At 54.2% G+C, this 22,116-nt stretch overlaps 8 protein-coding genes across 8 annotated transcripts; 6 read left to right on the top strand and 2 right to left on the bottom strand.

Annotated features, from left to right (window-relative positions):
- Positions 1-895: 895 nt before the first annotated feature.
- CCM_05149 (C2H2 finger domain protein, putative) lies at positions 896-2,197 on the top strand (the record flags this gene model as incomplete). The annotated part of the gene is made up of 3 exons (XM_006670294.1): positions 896-970; positions 1,035-1,226; positions 1,280-2,197. 3 exons carry the CDS (start codon positions 896-898, stop codon positions 2,195-2,197), a joined length of 1,185 nt encoding a protein of 394 aa, XP_006670357.1.
- A 1,797-nt stretch (positions 2,198-3,994) lies between these two features.
- CCM_05148 (intermembrane space AAA protease IAP-1) lies at positions 3,995-6,240 on the top strand (the record flags this gene model as incomplete). The annotated part of the gene is made up of 3 exons (XM_006670293.1): positions 3,995-4,152; positions 4,219-5,770; positions 5,824-6,240. The coding sequence occupies 3 exons, from the start codon at positions 3,995-3,997 to the stop codon at positions 6,238-6,240; spliced, it is 2,127 nt and encodes a 708-aa protein (XP_006670356.1).
- A 1,234-nt stretch (positions 6,241-7,474) lies between these two features.
- CCM_05147 (dihydroflavonol-4-reductase) lies at positions 7,475-8,604 on the top strand (the record flags this gene model as incomplete). Its single annotated transcript, XM_006670292.1, has 2 exons — positions 7,475-7,502; positions 7,589-8,604. The coding sequence occupies 2 exons, from the start codon at positions 7,475-7,477 to the stop codon at positions 8,602-8,604; spliced, it is 1,044 nt and encodes a 347-aa protein (XP_006670355.1).
- Positions 8,605-8,818: 214 nt separating this feature from the next.
- CCM_05146 (uncharacterized protein) lies at positions 8,819-10,652 on the bottom strand (the record flags this gene model as incomplete). Its single annotated transcript, XM_006670291.1, has 4 exons — positions 8,819-10,220; positions 10,287-10,320; positions 10,406-10,515; positions 10,591-10,652. 4 exons carry the CDS (start codon positions 10,650-10,652, stop codon positions 8,819-8,821), a joined length of 1,608 nt encoding a protein of 535 aa, XP_006670354.1.
- A 2,753-nt stretch (positions 10,653-13,405) lies between these two features.
- Positions 13,406-14,441, top strand: CCM_05145 (3-oxoacyl-(acyl-carrier-protein) reductase; the record flags this gene model as incomplete). Its single annotated transcript, XM_006670290.1, has 3 exons — positions 13,406-13,529; positions 13,598-13,928; positions 13,985-14,441. The coding sequence occupies 3 exons, from the start codon at positions 13,406-13,408 to the stop codon at positions 14,439-14,441; spliced, it is 912 nt and encodes a 303-aa protein (XP_006670353.1).
- A 207-nt stretch (positions 14,442-14,648) lies between these two features.
- On the bottom strand, positions 14,649-15,788 carry CCM_05144 (Origin recognition complex, subunit 6; the record flags this gene model as incomplete). Its single annotated transcript, XM_006670289.1, has 1 exon — positions 14,649-15,788. The coding sequence occupies one exon, from the start codon at positions 15,786-15,788 to the stop codon at positions 14,649-14,651; it is 1,140 nt and encodes a 379-aa protein (XP_006670352.1).
- Positions 15,789-16,156: 368 nt separating this feature from the next.
- Positions 16,157-17,794, top strand: CCM_05143 (peptidyl-prolyl isomerase CWC27; the record flags this gene model as incomplete). The annotated part of the gene is made up of 1 exon (XM_006670288.1): positions 16,157-17,794. One exon carries the CDS (start codon positions 16,157-16,159, stop codon positions 17,792-17,794), a length of 1,638 nt encoding a protein of 545 aa, XP_006670351.1.
- A 1,315-nt stretch (positions 17,795-19,109) lies between these two features.
- On the top strand, positions 19,110-21,313 carry CCM_05142 (heat shock transcription factor Hsf1, putative; the record flags this gene model as incomplete). The annotated part of the gene is made up of 2 exons (XM_006670287.1): positions 19,110-19,588; positions 19,642-21,313. 2 exons carry the CDS (start codon positions 19,110-19,112, stop codon positions 21,311-21,313), a joined length of 2,151 nt encoding a protein of 716 aa, XP_006670350.1.
- Between the last annotated feature and the right edge of the window lie 803 nt (positions 21,314-22,116).

Raw genomic sequence — 22,116 nt, 5'->3', positions numbered from 1 at the left:
TTTTTTTGCTTTTACCCTAGCTCAACCTCTCGATCTTCTCTTTTGGCCTCGACTCCATCTCCACATTTCCTTTCCCAAGCCCATGTTGCTTCTTCTGCCTCTCTTCCGACCCGTCGTCTTCTTGGTCCCCTACCATTCATCTATATAGCCTCGCTTCCTCTCGTCACAATCCTCTCTTTTGTTTCCCATCAATCACTCTCTTCATCCCTCCCTCCTTGCATCTTCACTTCTTCAGCAGGCTCTGACTCTTGTCTACAACATCTTCGCCTCAGACAAGGAACTTTACTTCTTGGCCTGACCAATATTGCGAGACATCATTATCCTCTACAACATCCTCTTGCCTTGTCTCGCCCTATCAACATAGTCTCCGGCTTCGAACTCTTCGCTTCTCTCATCCTACGCCATTCGCCCAGCCTTTGAATGCTTCTCTCATCACCAATTGCAACTCGACCATCAACATCCGCCAACCCGTCCTTACAGACACACACGCCCGTCTCCAGCCTTCATCCTTGCTTGCCGACAACTCTCGCACCCACTTTCTTGGCCCCGTCTCCAAAATCAGAAGCCGACCAGAATCAACAATCAACAGACCCTCGCTCGCTTTGTACCACACTCCAAGCCAGGGCCTGCCAGTACCTGTCTTTCTCTCCCCCGGTCACAGCCCACTTGATTCAGAACCCGGTCCACACCTTGTACACCCCGGCTGCCTTTGCCTTTCCGACATATATTCACCGGCGCGCCTCCCGCTGAGACCCGTCATCGCTTCGAGCAACTGCCTTTTCTTGGGCTTGTATATCATACATATATTGACATCCCCCTCCCCCCCTTCCTCCTTCCGCCACATCCCTACCTCCATTCATCATCTGTCTCATCGACATCTTCATCACCATCCACAATGGAGCTTCTCGAACTCGTTGAATATGAGCCTGCCACTCGCCCGTTCCAGTGTGACTGGGACTCGTGCAGCAAGGTGAGCTTCATCCTCAATGCCCAACCCTTCCTCCTCCCCATGGCTAACCATGATTCCTCAACAGAGCTTCAACCGCAAGTCGGATCTTCAGCGCCACTACAGGATTCACACCAACGAGCGCCCCTACTCCTGCTCTATTCCCGGCTGTGGCAAGAGCTTCATCCAGCGCAGCGCCCTGACTGTTCACATCCGAACTCACACTGGCGAGAAGCCTCACCAGTGCCAACACATGGGTTGCGGCAAGCGCTTCTCTGACGTACGACGCACCCGTCTCTTCGCACACACATCCACTCACTAACATATCCTCAGTCTTCCTCTCTCGCCCGCCATCGCCGCATTCACACCGGCAAGCGCCCCTACAAATGCGCCCACGACGGCTGCATCAAGAGCTTCTGCCGCAAGACCACCATGGTCAAGCACCAGCGCCGCTCTCACCAGCGCGGCCTCCACCCCAACGAAGTCATGGACGACTGCTCCTCCGACTCGGACATGGGCGAGTCGCCTCCTACTCCTACCCAGACAGCCATGTCCTGGCCCGTTTCCCACATTGTGCCCGGTCAGGCCCTGCCCCATGGCCACCACGTCATGCACCGCGCTGCGTCCTTCCCCGACTTTAACCAGCAGATGCACCAGTACAACATGCAAAACGTCGCCGCCGCCGGGTACTCGGTCCAGCAGCACCCCGTCATGCTCCAGCGCAGCCAGTCTATCCAGCAGCCCTTTTACGTCGTCGAGCAGGGCAACCCAGGCGTCGCCACCATGAACACCAACATCCACCCCTCCTTCCAGGTCCCTCGCGGCCAGAGCGAGCGCCCGAGCAGCGTCGTCGAGATGGCCTACACCACACAGGGCATGACGACGCCCATCACCAGCAGCCCCGGCTTCTCCCCCGTCGCCGGCCAGAGCCCGACCATCCGCGACGGCCTCTACACGCACGCCTCGCAAGAAAGCCAGTACGCCATGCACAACGCCGCCGCCGTCGAGCAGCAGCCCATGATCCAGTACACGCAGCAGATGCCGCCGCAGACCCAGGCCCCTGCCGGGCACTACCCGTCCCCTCAGCCCGAGACGGAGCAGTGGTACCAGTACCAGGCGCCGGTCGAGGTCGCCACCATCGGCCAGCTGCCTGCCTACGGATCCGGCATCTACGACCTCTACGGCGGCCCCAAGATCGAGTTCGATGACCCGTCCATGCAGCTGCCCAGCAGCCGCATCGCAGCCATCTAATTGCGACATCCATCTTTGGCACCCTCGAGTGGTCTGTGGCGAGGATCGCTCTTGTACAACAATACAATAGAGCTATATATTAATACTGTATATGGATTGGGTCGAAGAAATATATCCTTACGAACGATACGAACACACATTAATATGGTTGGACGAGATACCAAGAGGTTGGGAACGGGTTTTACAGCACCACGACGCAGTGCCCCATGGTTGGGAGGTTGAGAACATTATTTGTACATTGTGTTTATCTTTAATATTTATTACTTTTTTTTGGATCATGGTTACAGGTGGACTCTATAATGAGAAGCAGGATTACTTGCCAGTTTTAATTGATACCTTTTTGCGCAGCTGATGAGCAATTTCAAGTCTTTTGGTCCCAACTCTTTTTTTTTTCTTTTCTTTTCTGTTGCTTTCTTTGGATGGTGCCTGTTTTGCTTTTGTCAAAGTCGCCTTTTTCATCCTTTCTTTTGACTCTTCCGACCTACCCAAGAGAGCAACACTAATACTACTCCAACGGCTCCACGGTAGCTTTTGGGCTTACTTTTTCTTCCCAGTATTTGCTTCTTGCAAAACCTCATACTGGTAGTCTGTACAAGAAAAAAAAATGATTCTGATACATCACAAAAATACTTGCATGCGCCGCCTTTCCCCGCTCCCTAAAAATACGGTATGATGCAGCAAGCTGTGCCTTGGGCGAGAAAAAATAAGTTACCCAGGCAGTCCCCCTTTCTATGTGAGACATGACTCTACTGAACCACTTCGGCAACGAAAAACACCGACTAGGTAAAATTACTGCCTTGGGGGTTTTTTTCCCTCTAGGCCTTGGCTATTTCCACACTTCTGGACGTATTCTTTTCTTGTCTCACCTAGGCCTGTAATCGACACGATATTGCAAGCGAGCAAAAATACAGGTACCCTTGCGTGCCTTGTTCCTGATGGCCGAAAATTGGGACCGTTCTGCTACGCCGAAGATGAGTTTGCTTGGCGCGGCGGCGCACGAGGATGAGCATAATACCCCATCAGATATAGGTAGGCAATGACACTGCCGAAGGGGTGCCTGTATCCGTAGGGAATCCAAATAAAATTGAACCTGAGAGCATCGGTGCGACCCGTGGTATGATGCGTGCAGGATGAGATGATGTTGGGTTTTTCGGTGAATGAAGGGACAGTCCAATTTCGAATCTCCGCAGCATCCAGCTCGGTCAGCGTCCATTGGTCGTTTTTTTTTATTCTCACCGCATCCGCATCCGTCCCAGCGATTCGGCGTGGTGCATCCGTGATGAGCGCTGCTGGGCTTGTTCCGACATCCGAACTGGAATTTGGGGTTTCTATTTCTAGCTGCTTCTGTCAGGTGATTTGGCGGGCGCGCAAACCCGCACACAGCCGGGCCAAGTTGTCTGGCCTTGCCTGCATGACTAAGCAGCAACGTCAGCGAACCCCGTTTGGCGATTCGCCTTGTCGGAACATGTTGGGGCAAAGTCGCATGCCAAACTTGTCCTCGCATCAGGCCACAAGCCACGCCGCATCATACTCGCTGGGCTCATTGAATTACCTACGATGCATGCAGCTAGATAGTGGCTCTTGCAAACCTTTATTTCAATTCCTCGGCGTACGCCTACCAGCGCCACACGGCACACTGGACGCAGGGGTTTTTGATCACGAGCGTTCAACAGGCTCCCCAGATCCGACGGCGATCGAACGCATCCAAGCGCACGACCCAGTTTGAACAGCGAACGACCATTCTATCGAGAGCCACTGATACAAATCATCCGCCGCTGTTTTCGCATTCTCGCAGCCATGGCTGATCTCCGAGCCGCGGCGTCGCTATCCCGACTAGGACTGCGTGCTGTCGCGCAGCCAGCTGCATCGATGCGCTTCTACACGCCAATTCTGGCCCGACGCACATTCACGCAGCCGCAATCACGACTTGCGCTCGCGCCCTTTTCCTACCGACAGTACGCCCTGACTGCGACCGCCCTCCGACCTCGGACGACTACGAGGCTCTTTGGCACCTCATCCAGCGGCATCTCCCGCAACCAGCTCGCCAGCGCAGAAGAGTCGGCCAATCGCAACCCCGGCAATGCCAACGCGCAAAACGCCCTGTACCAGCTCCTCCTGCGCGCCAACATGCCCGGCATCCTCGTCGAGCGCTACCAGTCCGGCCGCTTCGGCACCAATCCGGCCACCGAGGACGCCTACAGAAAGGCGCTGGCGGCCCTCAACGCGGGTACCAACGCCACGTCGGGGATCGCGTCGGGCGTCGCCTTGGGCCGTCTCGGATATGGTGGCTCCGATGCCGCCATTGCCAGCGCCGCCGTTGGCCATGCCGGTCTTGGCAGCGCCACTGCGGGCGGCAAGGCCGAGCCGATTCATGTCGTGGTTCAAGAGACGACGCGCATGTTCATCTTCCGTTGGGTTCGGTTCTTTGCGACGTTTATTCTGGTAACCTACCTGTGCTTCGTGGCCGTCACGATTCTCATCGAGTTCCTCAGCTCCTTCCGCCGCGGGGGTGGCAAGACTGACTCCGAAGTCAAGGCCGAGAACCAAAACACTCGATTCAGCGATGTCCACGGATGCGACGAGGCCAAGGAGGAACTTTTGGAAGTGGTCGAATTTCTCAAGAACCCTGAAAAGTTCTCGGACCTCGGCGCCAAACTTCCCAAGGGCGTTCTTCTTGTTGGCCCGCCCGGTACTGGCAAGACTCTGCTCGCCAGAGCCGTGGCCGGCGAAGCGGGCGTGCCATTCTTCTACATGTCTGGATCCGAATTTGACGAGATTTATGTCGGTGTCGGTGCGAAGCGTGTTCGCGAGCTCTTTGCCGCCGCCAAGGCCAAGTCACCTGCCATCATCTTCATTGACGAGCTGGATGCTGTCGGTGGAAAGCGTAACCCTCGCGACCAGGCCCATTCCAAGCAGACACTGAACCAGCTCCTGACCGAGCTGGATGGATTTGATCAAGATACCAAGATTATCATCATGGCTGCCACCAACTTGCCCAAGCTGCTCGACAAGGCTCTCACCCGACCGGGACGATTTGACCGCCACATTGACGTTGGTCTTCCTGACGTGCGCGGCCGCATTGCCATTCTGGAACATCACGCGAAGAAGATTAAGCTGGCGCAAGATGTCGATCTCAAGGCTGTCGCTGCTCGCTCTCCTGGTCGCTCTGGTGCCGAGCTAGAAAATATGCTCAACTTTGCTGCGCTGCATGCTAGTCGCGCCAAAGCCAGCGTCATTTCGAGGGGCGATCTTGAGTGGGCATTCGATCGCGTGAGCATGGGTGCTGACAAGAAGTCGATGGTCATTTCGGAAAAGGAAAAGGAGATGACTGCTTATCACGAGGCTGGCCACGCACTTGTTCAACTCTTTGACAAGGAAAGTGATAGCAAACTCTACAAGGTGACGATTCTGCCCAAGGGTGGATCACTCGGTCACACGGCGCACGTCCCGGCCATGGACAAGTACTCCACCACGGCCGCCGAATACACTGCCAATATTCGCGTACTTCTCGGTGGCAAGATGGCCGAAGAGATGCGATACGGCGACGATAGGGTCACCTCGGGAGTGTCCAATGTAAGTTTGTCCCCGACTACAAACTCCAAATATGTACACTAATGTGGCGATAGGATCTGGAGCGCGCTACAGACTTGGGTTTCATGATGGTCGCGCAGTTTGGCATGTCCTCGGTTCTCGGCCCCATGGAATACGGACGCCGCTACGAGAACCTAAGTTCGGAAACCAGAGCCATCATCGAGGCGGAGGTGCAAAAGAGCCTAAAGAAGTCGTATGAGGATGTGCGCAAACTATTGACGGAGAAGCGCAAAGAACTGGACCTCCTCGCGCAGGCACTGGTCAAGTATGAGACATTGGATAAGGACGAGGTGGAGATTGTCATTCGTGGTCAGCCTTTACCTAACCGACCGGTTCTCGCCCGCGGGCCAATGCTCATTCCGGTGCCGGCTGAGCCTCCCACGCCTCCGGGGCTGGGCGGTGTGTCCCATCCCGAACCTGAATCGCCGGCTCCTCCGGCTCCCGCAGAATGATGAAGCACGGAGAAGAATCTTTGCTTTTGTCCTGCCCAGCAACGTTGCACTTGGATCCATTATTGCATAGCCTCAGGGGCAGTGAAGTACTGTAAATTTGGAGAAGAAAAAATAACGAGGTTGAGGGGGAAGGGGGTTGGTTCAGTTTTGTTTGTTGAAGGGGAGCATCATTCGAATTCATAGACAGGGCCAAGGACTTTGGAAGCATCGTGCAGCGAATAAGCGCTGTTTTTTTCTTGTACATTACGGATTGCACCACAAACAAAATCAGCCAAAAAAGATATCACCACCACTACATCCAGCAGGATCACATACTCATTTTTTTATATTATTCGAATATTGCTATTGACACGCATGGTGACATGGCGACTGGAAGCGATAGATGACCTGTCGAACCTTGGCGGCTACCCATACTCCGTTGTGAGACACCATTTCCATCAGGTTTCGAATAATAATGACAATAGAGCAAGTTGACTTGCCGCGAGTATCACATCTACAGCAGCGTGGCCCTGCCGCATCCCGCGATTTCGGACTTTCCGGCCAAAGCCGGGTTGGAACGGGAAGCAGGCCCTGGCCACGGCCGGCTGTGCCCTTTGCAGATATTTCCGCAAGAGGCTGGAAACGAACCAGGCATTGTGGCCCGCCCGGAGAAGCCGCCGAAGGCAGGACAGGGTCTTGTGGTTTTGTTATCCTCGAGGCCTGACCTGGCGGGCGGCGAGACCTGATGATGCCCGGAAAGGCAGGTAAGACGGGAATCAAGAGCGACAAGTCTCGGCCCCGTTTGTGTCTCTTGCCCTTTCCGACTTTCCTAGACCCTGTGTGTAGGAAATTGAAAAGGCCATCATCGCACGATGCACGTTGCCCTCTGTGGTGCCGTCAGGAACGTCGTCATTTCAAATCCACGACATGTACTATGCCCGTCCCGTCCGGGCCAAACTAGCGCCCCCCCCTTCCCGGAACTAATCAACTAACTAGTTCACGTCACGACTTGTATTGGTATGCGCGATGGAACCCTTGATTGACGTCAGCCACTCTTCCTATCCTATGGCGGGGGGGGAGCGCGCGGCGATAGCACACCACCGGCCGGGGAGGGGATAGACTTCAGACGGCGTTAGCTGGTGCTTGTATTTCTAATCCGACTTTATGCCCGTTTATTAAAAGGCGCAATTGCCTCGTTGCCAGACCTTTCGTTTTTTTTCTAATTCTCTCCGATTCTTGCAATAAACGCTTCACAATGGCAGCTGAAAAGATTCTACTCACTGGTACGTTAGCCCCTTCGCGATGGCTTCACCTCGGTTGTAGGCAATACCGAGAGAGAAAAACATTCTAACACAACCAATCATCACAGGCGGCTCCGGCTTCATCGCCGCGCACATTCTCGCCGACCTCCTCAAGGCCGGCCGCCAAGTCATCACCACGGTGCGCACGCAAGCCAAGGCCGACGCCATCCACAGCGCACACCCGGACCTCGTCGCCTCGGGGCAGCTCCTCGCCGTGCCCGTCGGGGACATTGCCTCGCCGACGGCCTTTGACGACGTTCTCGCCGCGCACGGCAGCGAGCTGCGCGCCGTGCTGCACACGGCGTCGCCGTTCCACTACAACTTCACCGACGCGCAGGCCGAGGTGATTGACCCGGCCGTCAACGGCACCACGGGGATCCTGCGCGCCATCCGCGCGCACGCGCCGCACGTCGCGCGCGTCGTCGTCACGTCGTCGTTTGCGGCCATTCTCGACCCCGACAAGGCGTGGGACCACGGCACCGTGTACACGGAGGCGTCGTGGAACCCCAACACGGCCCGCGACGCCGCCGAGAACAAAATGGCCGGCTACCGCGTGAGCAAGACGCTCGCTGAGCGCGCTGCCTGGGACTTTGTCCGCCGCGAGAAGCCCCCGTTTGACCTCGTCACCGTCAACCCCCCGCTCGTCTTCGGCCCCGTCGCCCACCACCTCGCCACCGCCGACGCCATCAACACGTCCAACGAGCGCGTCGTCGCGCTGCTGCGCGGCGCGTGGCGCGACAGCGGCATCCCCGAGACAGGCACCATGGTGCTGTGGATCGACGTTCGCGACGTTGCTGCGGCGCATATTCGCGCCCTGGAGACCCCCGCCGCCGCCGGCAAGCGCTTGTTTGTCGTCGGCGGCCGCTTTGACAACAAGCAGGTCGCCGACATTGTGTACAAGAACTTCCCCGATAGGCGGAGTGCGCTGCCCGGACCCGGCGCCAAGGGCGGCGAGGCGCCGCCGGCGGACAAGCTCTTTCAGATTGACAATTCGGCGACCAACAAACTGCTCGGTATCCAGTGGAGGTCGCTGGAGAGCAGCATCACGGACCTGGTGGGCTCGCTCAAGGGTTTGAGTGTCTAGAGTGGAACACTGTGCGGCTGCTGAAGACAAGTCCGGTGTACTCAAGATGCCTGAATGAATATAATGAAATTAATTTTATATCCGTCAACCCCGTGGTATCCCATGCTTCGCCTAATCTAGCTTTATATATGTGCAATATGCTTCTCCCTGTGTTGGTTATGTATACATGTGCTTGGCCCGAGCCTAATCTCCAGAGTCATCGTGATGCTGCAGTTCAGTATGATCCTGCCATTCTCGCCAACTCTTGCTCTTGGAGGATGGGACTGCGACTTGTGCGCGTCGTCGGCGTCTGTGGTGCCAGATGCGCCGGCGGCGCTTCGGCCCTGGCCCCCTTGCCCCCCCAAGTATCCCCCCACGTCCCGCGCATAGGGCCCGTCATGATCTTGGATTCAGAGCTCTCGCCGCTCTCGTTGCTAACTTGAGCGGATACGTTATCCTCATGCGGTAGAACCCCGCTCTCGCTGCTAACTTGAGTGGATATGTTGTCCTCTCGGGGTGGAAACGCCAGCGCCACGCCGATCGCATTGGGAGATATATCTGCGCGCGACGGCCCCCCAGACTGCGTTGTTGCCGTTCTGGATGGTGTACTCGGGAGGTCTCGACTCGGAGGCGGCCCTGGGTCAGCCAGTGACGACGCATATGAAATCGAGGCAAATTGGCTTCGTGTCGGGCTGAGGTAAGGGCTGCGCCCACGATGTGGTGACGGTGGCGTCCGGTCCGCCGCGAGGGCAGCGCTCGCTGCAGCTGCGTTCATAGCCAGTGGGGGACTAACAGTCGAACCATATGGCGAAGCAATGCCTGACCTTGATGCGGTTGGAAGGTGGAATCCCTGGTGCAAGCGTGACGGGCCTCTCTCAATGAGTTGCTCTGTCGACCCCGTTGGGAGCAATCGTCTCTCTTGAAGTCTCGGCGGCGGTGTAAGTGGTACTCCATCACGACCTAGATATGACGGTGACGGAGTCAAAAATGGTGAAGTGGGGGAGATTGGCGGTACAAGGACCAGGCTTGGTTGACTGTCTCCTGCCGGCGGTTGTGCCTCTCGGGCTTTTCTGCCATACCGGTAGTGCCACAGGACAGCAATGATTGCCACTAGAATCGCACCGCCAACCGCAGCCCCTATTATAATCTTTGCTGCGGTGGAAAGGCCACCCGTTGCGTCGTTTGGTCCCCCGGATAGATTCTCCCCAAGCCACGGATCCTCGAGAGAGGATATTGTGGGTGGTGCCGCGCTGGTCCCGCTGGTACTCGTCATAGCCGCACTGGTAGTTGTGCCACCGCTTGACGAACCGGTCGTCGAAGTTACGCTCTGCGTGGTGGTTGACGCTATACTCGTGTCTGTCGTCGATGATGTGCTCTCCTCGCTCGTCGAGGCGGTATTGTCCGTTGTCGTTATTGATGTAGTGTAATACGGCGTCGTTGATGATGTAGTGTAATACGGCCTCGTTGACGACGTGGTGTAATATGGCCTCGTCGTCTGGTAACTTGACCAAGTAGAGCTTTTTGTTGGCAAAATTGTCGTCCTTGAACAAGATATATCACTACTGGGCAAAAGCGTGTTAACGCAGGTATGCGTAACTGCTGGTGGACCAGGATCTCGGATTGGTTCATAACCTAAACTGTTGCTTGTTTCAGTATGCAACACAGCACCAATAATATCGATGGAAAAGAAATTTTCGGGTTACCTTGAACAAACGTTGATTATAAGGTCGACGTTCGCTATATAAGTAGGTTAGTATAACTGGCATTTGTTGTGATCGTATGAAAAGTAAGAGGAGTGTGAGTGGAAGGTGGCTTTGCTTACGGTCATAACCAGGCAATGCAATATTGTCAACACCGCATAACTGCGCATCGCAGCAGTAGAGCCCGATGAGCAAATCTTCTATTTGTGGCTGGTCGAGTCGCGCAAGCACTCTGCAGACGACATCGTATGTCTCTTCGCTCGGTGCAAGTAGCCGTCGGAGGCTGTCTCGGCAGCCTCTTACGCACCCTGGCGCATCTTGCACATCACCCGCGATGGCGCCCCATCTGCTTCCAACGCAGGCTTCCATAGCTGGCTCGGTGCGGTTGAGGTATATGTTGTGCAGGTTCCGTCTTCAACAGAGGTTGCAGCCAACTCGTATTGCCGAATGCAAGGCATGAGGTCTGTTGCAATATTATAGACGGTGAGGCTGACCAAAGGCTGAGGGGATGGTTGGCTTTGTGAGAGACAAGCTAGACCTCTGCATTCATGAACTGGCAGCAGAGGGATTCGATTGGAAGAAGGATACGAGCTGGCTCGGTTATGGTGTCGCACTGCGTGTCGAGACTGCACTCTCGTCTGTGTCCCCCGAATTAGAAAAGAGGCGTTGTAAAGTACCCTCCTACCCAACCCAAAAGAGAGGCGCAATAATGCTTAGAGTGCTTGAGCACGGTTCAGCTCCGGAGGAGAAGCTGAGTGCGTGTGGCGTGCTGAATTGCGTTCTGGAAGTATGCGATTTTGGAAATAGAGGTTTGTTAAAGTGGTGGTGTTTGAGGAACATGAATTGATAGACGAGGAGCCTTGAAAGAGAGGGCAAGGCGCTACCGCGTCATACTGTCCCCAAGTTAGAATTTGGGGATGGCCCGCTGTTACGAGTTGCTGCGTAACGTATCCGTCCGAAGTTTCCCAAACTTCAGGAGCTAGGCAAGCAGGGGTGCAACGGCTCGAAATATATGTGTGCCGAGGAGGCGGGCGGACAATACAGCGGAAGTCTGCTACTCGGACGCAGCAGAATCGGGCTGGGGTCATGACACATCCCATATGTCTTGCAAGCCGGCCACATGGCCCCTCGGCAGCCTCTCGTTCATTCATGAGAACCAGGGCCAATGTCTAGACAAGCGGTATTACACTTGGCATCTTGACTGTCTCGGCGACATTGTTCGGTCCGCTTTGCGTTGATCGAATCTGGACGCGAGTGAACGAATGGTACACTGAGGGCGGCGTGAGGAGGCATACTCGGCGAAAGATGTTATTTCCCTCTGGGCTATAAAACAGCCCCTGAATTTTTATTTGCTGCCTGCCAATGGCTCAATTGCCATGACAATTGGCGCATTTCTCACACACCTCTTACAAGACGAGTGAGAGGATGGTGTGTGACGGGGTCCACTTGCGAAACATGGGATGATGACACTCCTGCAGGATAGATAGATTGGGAGTTGCTGTCGGGCTTCGAGTTGCCAGCCTTTTTTCGGTGGGTAGGGTATTAAGGATTTGTCTTCCAGAAAGAAATTTGAATCATGGCGAATCATATTCTCTGCCTCGTATTTGACAGCATCACGTAGCGGGAGGCCTGTCGCCGCCGTCAGTACGTTGGTTGGTGGCGGACGATGACCAAACCGTTGCGGATCTTCAGGCATCCTCCACCCATACATATTTGGATATTTGGAAGGGTAATACATAACACAAACTTGCTGCTCATTCATTGTTTGCTTTGCGCAAGAGCTGGCAAGGTTGGGTAACTGTCTGCGCACAGCAAACATGTCGACAGGCTAAAACTCGATTCTCGATAAAGTCGGGGCATGCGTGCGTCGTCTGTTCTGGCCACGCTGACCGGCCAGAAGCGTTCTGGCTTGGAACATTGTTTCACGGCATGACGTGGCGAGTGCAAACTGAGTGCCGGTGGGTATACCGCTCCGTCTTGTCGAGCTGAGCCAATACGGGGGACTATGCTGCGAGTGCATCCGGCTGACTACCTAGTTATAGCGACGCCGCCCTTGCTGCTTGCTGGTTAACCGACATAACGCCAAGCCGCCCTTGCTGGTGGAAGGAGAATGCGCACTGCCTTGCTAAGCCGAGCCCTTGATCAACGTCGCCGCCTTTGATTAGACTTGCTTTGTCTTTCGTCATGGAACTGAGGGTAATTTGTAGGTAAGAGCAAGGTTACGTTGCGCGGCAGTCGAAGTTGGGTGTCATTGCAATCGGCGGGCGCGCCGAAAGCCTCTGGCGGAACGGCAGGCCCAGATGCGAGCGATTTGGCATTGGAAGCATGATGAAACCGATGTATAGGTGATTGGCGAGAGCATGGCAAAGCGAACGTGCACAGCGAAGTAAGTTCTGTTTTGTGTTGTTGAAGGAAGCAAACGGCAACGCATGCTGAGTGGATGAGTGGATTCAGGGTCCTATCCCCTTCAAAGCACTCTGTAACGGGGCCATTAATTGGTTCCCCTGACTTTGCCTTTCCCCTGTCCGTTTTATCATCCTGAAAAAAAGGAATAGTTAGTTGCCGATTATTTGAATCACCTTCTTGGTCCATTCAGTCCTTTGACGGCCATAGACATTCGCGTGCAGTGCTGCCGGCAGGTCGGCCCAAAGACCGAAATGTCCGTTCGGGGCGGGGCGTTATAGTACCTGTTACTGACGAGACACCTGGGGTTTGCCAGTATGTCTCCCGACAGGCATCACCTGTTGTCCCCGATTCTAGGGCCTGGATGGTCATTTTTTCCCCGAGTTCTAGAAGCGAATGTTTCTTTTCACATGTCTATATTTATTTTCTCATATCAACAAAACATATATCAATACCACCATCTCCTATCAGCTCATGTACTGCCCAAACAATGGATCTTCCACAGTGAACCGATGGTCGCTGCTAGCGCGCCAGTCGTCCAATTACCCCAAGATCTGGCTCGGCCTGGACCTCGGCAGGTCAGGTTCGGACTTTGCGGCCCATTCAATCTGATGATGATTGACCCCTTTCACGCCCAGCATCACCGCGATTTAAAAGACCGAACTCGCATTTGCATCGAATTGTGACACTGACGTCTTACTGATTCACACTCAATCGCAATGGCAGATCAAGCACGAGACCGCATTGAGGCCTTGGGCAAGCAGCTTGGCCTGCCTCCCATCCAGCGCAAAGCTGGCCCCTCTAACGAACTTCGCCTCCAAGGTAAAGTCGCCATCATCACAGGTAAGCGTAATTTCACAGGAGTATTGCAGTATAATATACTGTTATTAACAACGAATGCTTCATCCAAGGCGCCAATTCGCCCATGGGTATCGGCCGCGCCACTGCTCACCAGTATGCCGAGAGTGGCGCCAGAGCCATTTACATTTGCGATTTTGACGACACTCACCTAGAGAGCCACAAAAAGCAACTCAGCGCGGCTTACCCTTCTGTGGATGTTCATGTTCGCCAATTCGATGCTGGTGATGAAGACAAGGTCAAGGCCGTCGTCGACGACGCTCTAGCCCAGTACAAGCGCTTGGACATCTTCTTTGCCAACGCCGGCATCATTGGCAAGTATGGCATGTTTACCGACTACACAGAGCAGGACTACATGGAGGTCATGAGAACAAACTCTTGGAGGTGCGATAATGTCTGATCCGCTTCTACAATGAGGCTGATACTGATCCAGCCTTTAGTGTCGTGGCCGCTGCAAAGCATGCCGCCCCGGCCATGCAAAAGACATCAGCAGAGAAGCCCGAGTCGAATGGCAGCATTATTGCTACGGCTTCCGTCGCAGGTATCCGATCCAACGCGGGCACCACTCCCTACGCGGCCTCCAAGGCGGCCGTCATCAACGCTGCCCAGACAATCGCCTACCAGCTGACCGGCACCAACATCCGTATCAATGCCATCTGCCCGGGCATTATTGAAACCGGTATGACCGCGCCTGTATATGAGTCGGCCCGTGCCCGCGGAACCGAGAAGAAGATTGGACAGATCAACCCGCTGAGGCGCGGGGCTCATGCCGACGAGGTAGCGCGTGTTGCTCTCTTTTTGGGAAGCGACGAATCCAGTTACGTAAATGGCCAGGCCTGGGCTGTTGACGGCGGGCTGAGTGCCGGCCACCCATTTGTCCTTGGAAAGATGGCTTAGGGGCACCGGCATGTACATAGTTCATATTAGTATCTAGGATCTGTTCAAACCACACGAGCGACCACTAGGAATTCAACCATTCAACCATTCAACCATTGCCGCGTTTTGTCATAAATACATGCTGTCTTCATCACATGCAGCAATATCGTGGGGTCTATGGTTAGGTCAGATTGGTCGAGTTAATATTCTTATTCGACTCTTCAAACACTACTGCGCGTCAATCTCCATGGCGCCCTGCTCCATCAGTAGCTTGTCGATCCTGGCCAGTTGAGTCTCCTTCCACGTTTTATAATCAGCCCTTCGACTCTCACTCAGAAAATCATACCGATCCTGGAACATTGTGTCGGCGCGTCTGCCACTACCTTCTGGGGCGCCTTCATCTCCATCGTCCATATTCACATCGCCGTCGCCGATATTCCGGACCACATCGTCAATGCCTCTGTACCAATCGCTATCCAACCATCCTTTCTCTCTCGCCGTTTCCACCACGGCATCAAAGTCTTTTACTTTGACCGTGGCCCACCCATCCCACGCTCCGGCGTCTTCGGCGCCGACAAAGACAACTTCCTTGCGTGCTTTGCCGAGGATCCCCAGGATCTCCTTTCGGATCAGGGCGCAGCCATCGCTGTCAACAAGGACACCGCTTGTTACGGCCTGAAATCTTATAGTGACATGGTATAGAACAGCAGCCAACACTTCTGTGGTCTGACCGTTCGCCCATTCGTCTTCCATCTTTTGGCCTCCAGGAAACAATATCGATTCAGTTCCTGCCAGCATTGTGGGCGCAAGTTTCTTGCTTCCAGTCTCAACGGAGAAGAATCGTATCACGGGTGCGACCCAGGGTGGCAATCCTGTCCTCTCGCTCTCATCGTTGGTCACGCCTGCTGCCTTTTTACCCACAGACGTTGGATTTTTGCGAAATTGGTTTAAACTCTGGTCTTTTGAGGATGTTGCACTGGATAGTAGAGGTTGCGGTGACGAATTGGCAGTGCTTTCCTCCGCACCAAACTTGGAAACTTTTGTGCGAACACGGCCCGAACTGCGCCGCGCGCCACTGGTAGTAGAAGGCAAAATATTGTCGAGGTGAGAATAGAGTCGTTTATATATCCTAGGTTGCACAGGAGGTCGAGGCTCAATAGGCGGTAGATCAAGCTGTATCTTTAAGCGCTCGCATGCAATGTTCGCGCATGCATAGAGACGAGCAATCTCCTCTTCTGCTTTGAGAGTGCTTGCTTGGTTCCGTGATTGCGCAAGTAGAGAGCTTGCGAGTTCCACAAGTAACGGTGGAATATCTTTGACATATGACGGCATCAAAGATATCAGCGCCAACTCAATTTGTCGGCTCATTGTGGTGCGTGGTGGTTCGTCTGATGAGCACTGTATCGTGGGTGCGAACGCGTTCGACGCGTTTCAGTGTCGTTTGTCAATGCTGATGCCTACACTCAAAAGACCTAACCATTATAGGATTCTTTGAACTTGATTGCTGTACAAATCAGTAGCCAGTTACTCGAATAGGGTATTTTGGCCAAGAATTTAGATCGCAGTTCAAGCGATTCATGTATCTAGAGCGTTGCTGGCTCATGCCATCCTTTGTGGGGCGCCAGCCTGGAGGCCAAAATTTGGAGCTCAGACTTTTGGCAACTGTCTAGGAGCTTTTGCAACCGCAACGAAAACACATCAGCGATAAACGCGTGTCGAGTACGGCAGACTCCATTATGTCGGCTATCTATAACCTTGAGCCTCAACCCACGGCGTCTGCTGTTATCCATACCACGCTTGGCGAGATTCTCGTCGAGCTGTTCGCGAAGCAGACGCCACTGACCTGTCGCAACTTTCTTCAGCTCAGTCTCGACGGCTACTACGACGGCACGATATTCCACCGCTTGGTACCGAACTTCATCTTACAAGGAGGTGACCCAACTGGCACTGGAAATGGCGGCGAATCTATATACGACGGCGGCGCATTCGGCGGCGACCTGGACCCATGGCCAATGGACCAGCGTCACGGCAAGAATGCTGGACCGACGGGCATCAACTTTAGGGACGAATTCCACTCACGCCTCAAGTTCAACAGACGCGGGCTACTAGCGATGGCGAACGAGGGCCACGTCGATACGAATGGAAGCCAATTCTTCTTCACACTCGACAAGACCGACGAACTAAATGGCAAGAATACCCTATTTGGCCGCGTTGCCGGCGATACAATATACAACCTAGCCAAAATTGGGGAATCTGAGGTGGAAGAGGGCACAGATCGGCCCATGTATGCGGTCAAGATTGAGCGCATTGAGATCCTGGTCAACCCGTTCGAGGACATGGAGAAGCGTACACGTATAGCTGCGCATACAGAGAAGAGGCCTGCAGAAAAGGAAAAGAAGAAGAAGCGCAAGGCTGGAAAGCAGCTTCTCAGTTTCGGCGACGACGAGGGCGACGACGAAGTTCCCTCGCTGCCAAAAAAGGCAAAATTTGACACGCGCATAGTTATGGACGACGGTTCGGCCGACGGACCGCCCAAGGAAAAATCGACATCAAAAGCAGCCAGGAAGGAAAAGACAAACACACCGAAAACCAGTGATGACGGTGCGGAGGCCCAGACAATAGGAGTAGCAGCACAGCCCGCGGAAACAGAAGCGCCACCTAGAAGAGAACAAATCGATGATAATACGGCGGAGGAATATCCAGATGCACCCAAAAAGACTGCCCTACAAATAGCCAATGAAGAGATGGCCGCGCTTAAAGCTTCCATGAGAAGAACCATCCACAGCGCCACGGACGACGAGCCTCGAAAGAAATCGACCCTAGAGTCAATGATTCCAGAGAATTCTATTCGAGGAGCACGCAAAAGGCGAGCGGGCGGCGCTAGTGCCATATCCTCCGATGACCAGGCTACCATAAAATTTCTCAAGGGTTTTCAATCTCGACTTGACAAAGCGGCACCTGGAAAGGAGCTTACCGCGGGCGGTGACGAGGACGATGGTGAAGTGAAGCAGGACCAGACCGGCGAAGACGACGAGGCGGGACTTTGCGATTTACACTTCATCGCAAACTGTCAAAGCTGTACCTCGTGGGACAAGCAGGAAAAGGAAGAGAGTGATGACGAGGGCTGGATGTCACACCAGCTGTCCTTCGCCGCCGATAAACTTGGCAAAGACCTGAGAAACCGTAAAAAGGGCGAGGAAGAACTCGTGGTCATTGATCCTCGAAGCAAAGAGCAGTCCATGCGTGCAGAGAAACGGGCAAAGAGAGACGCTCGATCCGGGGGATCGGGGCGGCAGTGGGATCAACGGCGGGACCAGGCCAGAAATGCTCGAATGTCACAGGCAGCATCGTTGGCAGGCCGTGGTGCAAAATAACCAGAGAGCATGTACGGATACAATTGCTACCCTTTTTTGAATTTTACTTGGTTTGGTCTGCCATGCAGATGATGGTGAAAATGTAGATGAACGAAAGTAGACATAGAAGAAATTAGAGAAGACAACCATTGCAAGAGAGGTAAAAGTATCATATGTTGATACAGAGCTGTAGCCTAGATATTTCGGTTGGATGACATTAGAGATACTATCTACCTAGGTACTAAGGTACCTTCGTCTTCGTCACAGTTTGATGGAAGGGCTGTGCGGGATCTTGCGACCTATGTACCTACATATCAGGTACCCCTATGTACCTAGGTACCTAGCCTGACAAGCCTATCCGCTGGGTACCTAGTGGTCGAGTTTAATGCTCGGTCACAACGCTCAGGTAAGTGGATTCACTCCAGACACCTCCATTTCGATCCGCATCCAAACAATAAAAACTAACAATAAAATGACTTTTTTCCCAAGCTAGAATGCGCCGGCCCAGGTCGCAGCAACAAACCTACCTCTACCTAAAGTAATACAGCCTGTGTAGGTAGGTGGAAGTTCGCCCCGCCAAATGTCACGTGTCAGCGCAATGCAACTCATTTTTTGCGTATCGGAACTTATCTGTAGCCGCCATGATTGGCCAGATCTGGGGCCGAGTGTCCATCTTAGCGCCATTACCTTGGTGGTGTATTTTGGTTCAATCTGGCTCTGCATTGTCAACTTGAAATCGTTACCACCAGCTTCTGGAGGAGACGGGGCACCCAGCGATCAAGTATTTTACCTTTTTTCTCATTTGAGAAACTGACCACCCTGTTTTGCGGCAGATTTCTACCACGACCAGCCTCCAAATTTGCTCCCCTTTTCTTGCGACCGCGGAGACAGATCTGCGAAAAGTTGCCAAAGCGGATCCCCGACGGACCTCGACTGTGACGATAAAATCTGGCGGAGCTTGACCGCGCCTTCCACTGCCTCAGCACCAGCTCGCTCCAGGTTGGACTGGCTAATATAGCTCCGCGTCTTCTGTGTGTCCTTTGCCGCTTGGTTTCCTCGCGTACGCCGCCTCTCGAGAAGCGTCAAGTTGGTCTAGCCCTGTTTGCGGCGCGCCCAACGAGTTCTTGCCTCCAATCGCTAGAATCGCGAGGCTTTACATACACTCCGAAATATCCGCCAATTCGTGATCCGAATCATAATCGTATCATCTGCTCGCTTAGCTATCCTACAACGCGACGCAACATATCGACCTTGCAGAAAACGCCGCGATATCGTCAGCTTCGAACCACGCTTTCACAGTTTCTCTAGTCGTCATCATTCTCTCCTGGAACGCGCAATGTCTGCACCAAACTCCCGAAAGCGCATGGCACCTGGCATGTCGCCGGCTGTGCCCGTCCAGCAGCAAAACGTGCCGCCGCCAATCCCAACCGACAACATGTCCGATGCGATGACGCGCTGGAACGGCGCGGCTGACGCCTCTTCCTTTCTGGAGAATAACGCCTATGGCACAAATCCATACATGATTCCCAACACCGGCCAATTTCAACAGCCTGTTCCGGGACCATCAAACGCTGTGGCACGACGCCGTCTGAGCCAATCCCTCTTACCAACGAATCCACGCGGTGGATATAATCCGAACGCAGATCCTTGGGCCGGCTTTTCAGACATCGATGGAACACTCGTGCAACAAGGCAATGGCGAAGGAAACCCGGAGGAAGAGAGCGTGGAGAAGCTGGAAGAGCTGGCAGCCAAGGCGAAACGGGACGCGCAGACGAAGCGAAAACAGATACCGCCGTTTGTCCAGAAGCTTAGCAGGTTGGTTACAATTGTCCATGTCCTTGTCTTACGACACATCCCTAACGCCATAGACACAGCTTCTTGGAGGAGCGCAAAAACGAAGACCTTATCCGCTGGTCGGAGAGGGGCGATTCATTCATCGTGCTGGATGAGGATGAGTTTGCCAAGACATTGATTCCCGAGCTATTTAAACACAACAACTACGCCTCTTTTGTTCGACAACTAAACATGTACGGATTTCACAAATGCGTTGGCCTGTCTGACAATTCAATGCGCGCCAGCGAGAGAAAGAATAAGAGCCCCAGCGAATACAAGAACTCATACTTCCGAAGAGGACATCCTAACTTGTTATGGCTCATCAACAAGCCAAAGGGCAAGAAAGAAGCAACTGCTAAAAGTGCGTCCGGGCAAGCAGGTAGCGACGACGAGGCTGTCAACGAGGAGGCCACCAACCAGCCGGGCCCGAGCAACACCAATGCACCCGCTGGTCGCACATTGCCGTCCGCTGAAAGTGCCGCGCCACCCAAAAAGGAAATCGCTGCGATACGTGAAGAGCTCCACAAGGTGCATGAGCAACAGAAACTCATTCGTGGCGCTATCAACGCCCTGCAGCAGAACAACAATGAGCTCTACAACCAGGCGCTCGTATTCCAGAACCAGCACAACCGACACCAAAACTCCATCAATGCCATCCTCAACTTCCTCGCCAATGTCTTCCGTAAGACGCTTGAAGACCAAAACGGCTCCTCCAACGTCAACGACATCGTATCAAGCATGTTGACAAACCAGGGCCAGCAGGGACACGGTAGCGTGGTGAACCTCAGCGACTTCTTCCAAACACAGATGGATCCAGCAACCCCACACGCTGGTACCATGGTCAAGCGCACGAGAGGCCTGCTGCCGCCCATTCCTGGCCAGCAGGTTCCTGCTCAGCAGAGCCGGTCGCCGTCTGTGTCCAACTACCAGTCCAGCAGTATACAAAATCCTGAAATGGGCCATGTTACGGAGCTGCTTGACAATGACACACCGCCTTCTCTGCGTCAAGAACTCGAGATCAACCCGCAGGAGCGGATGATGAGAATCATCAACGACCACAATGCTAGTAGCACGCCGACAGCGCTGGATCCAGCGGCGGCCGAGCTCGTAGCCAACGCGCCTAACACGCTGAATAACGATCAGCGCAGCCAGCTCGTCAACTTCATGGCCGGTCAGTCCTCGCCCGGGTCAGCAGCGATACCGGGCTCTTCCGCGCCGCCGCACAGCAGCACGTCGCAGCCCGATACCACCGCTAAGCCGTCGCCGCCGTCTCTGTCGCCGATTATGCGATCGCCCGTGATGGCGGCGCCGTCGCTGAGCCACATCAACGCCAACCAAGAGGAGCTGCTGCGTCTGCAGCGTCTGCAAAATGACCAGGACGCCAAGATTAGCGAGCTGGGCGAGCTCCTGGGCCCGCTGAGCCCGTCGGGCCGCATCCCCGGGCTGGATGGGTCGGAGAGCTTCTTTGACGCGGCACCCAACGTGGACCTAGATCAGTACTTCAACAGCGACGCCTTTCTTCACGATAATGGCTTCGACGACGGCAGTGACTTCAACTTCAACTTGGACGCTGATGCGGCCGTCGCCGCCGCCGCGGACCAGCAGCAGAAGAGAAATGACACGCTGAGCCCGACCGGCACAGAAGAGATTCAACGAGACGACATGAATAGTCCTACGAGAGGTTCTAAGCGGCAGCGCAAGACCTAATCAGATGCTCGTTTCCTCTTCTGGCGGCGGTCAAACTTTCGTCGTCTTTCTTTTACCCTTTTAATATTGTATTTAGCTTGTGGTACATCGAACTGATGCTGGGCAGGATCACGTTATACCCATTTGGCATTTGTTTATAGAGTGCTGTTGTTTTGGGGTGGATGAGTTTACATGAGGTGTTAGCTACTGGCGGAACATGGCCGGATTATGGGGTTATTCATTTGATATTTCGTTACAAAAGCGGACCGTTTCATAGCGAGCCAGGTGGCTGCTGATCATATTTTATAGAAAGAATTGCATCCTCACCAGTGTCAATGCTTCATGTCGTAGGTGTAGCATGCGTAACTCGCACGACTTGTGTTTGTAGCCTGTAGTATCTCTTCCAAGGGCTCTACAAAACTGCTTGATCGGCGAATTGTAGCCAATACCAGGTGATGGGCCATTTGTACATCTGCACGAGGTGTGTGTGCAGCATCGCGGGCGCTTGTCCCCCGCGGCCGTTGTGTGTTGTATGATGTCGGCGCTTGTCGCCTCATTCAGCCTCTGCTGCGCGCGCCTTCAATCCGCTAGCGGGTTTGCATGAATCGTGACGCGCTCAATAACAAATGGCACGCGCGGGCGGTTCTTCTTGTCAACCTCGGCTGTCTCCATCCTGGCCAGCGTCGCGAGGCCGTCGTCCCCAATGACCCTGCCAAACACGGTGTTGAGGCCGTCGAGGTGCGGCGCGCGGTCCAAGAGAATGAAAAACTGAGAGCCGTTGGTGCCGGCGCCCTTGTTGGCCATGGACACGATGCCGCGGTCGG

This window comes from Cordyceps militaris (assembly GCF_000225605.1).
Source record: "Cordyceps militaris CM01 unplaced genomic scaffold CCM_S00004, whole genome shotgun sequence".
NCBI lineage: Eukaryota > Fungi > Ascomycota > Sordariomycetes > Hypocreales > Cordycipitaceae > Cordyceps > Cordyceps militaris.
Note: the sequence above shows the minus strand (reverse complement) of the source record. Positions and strands in the feature narration are given on the sequence as shown.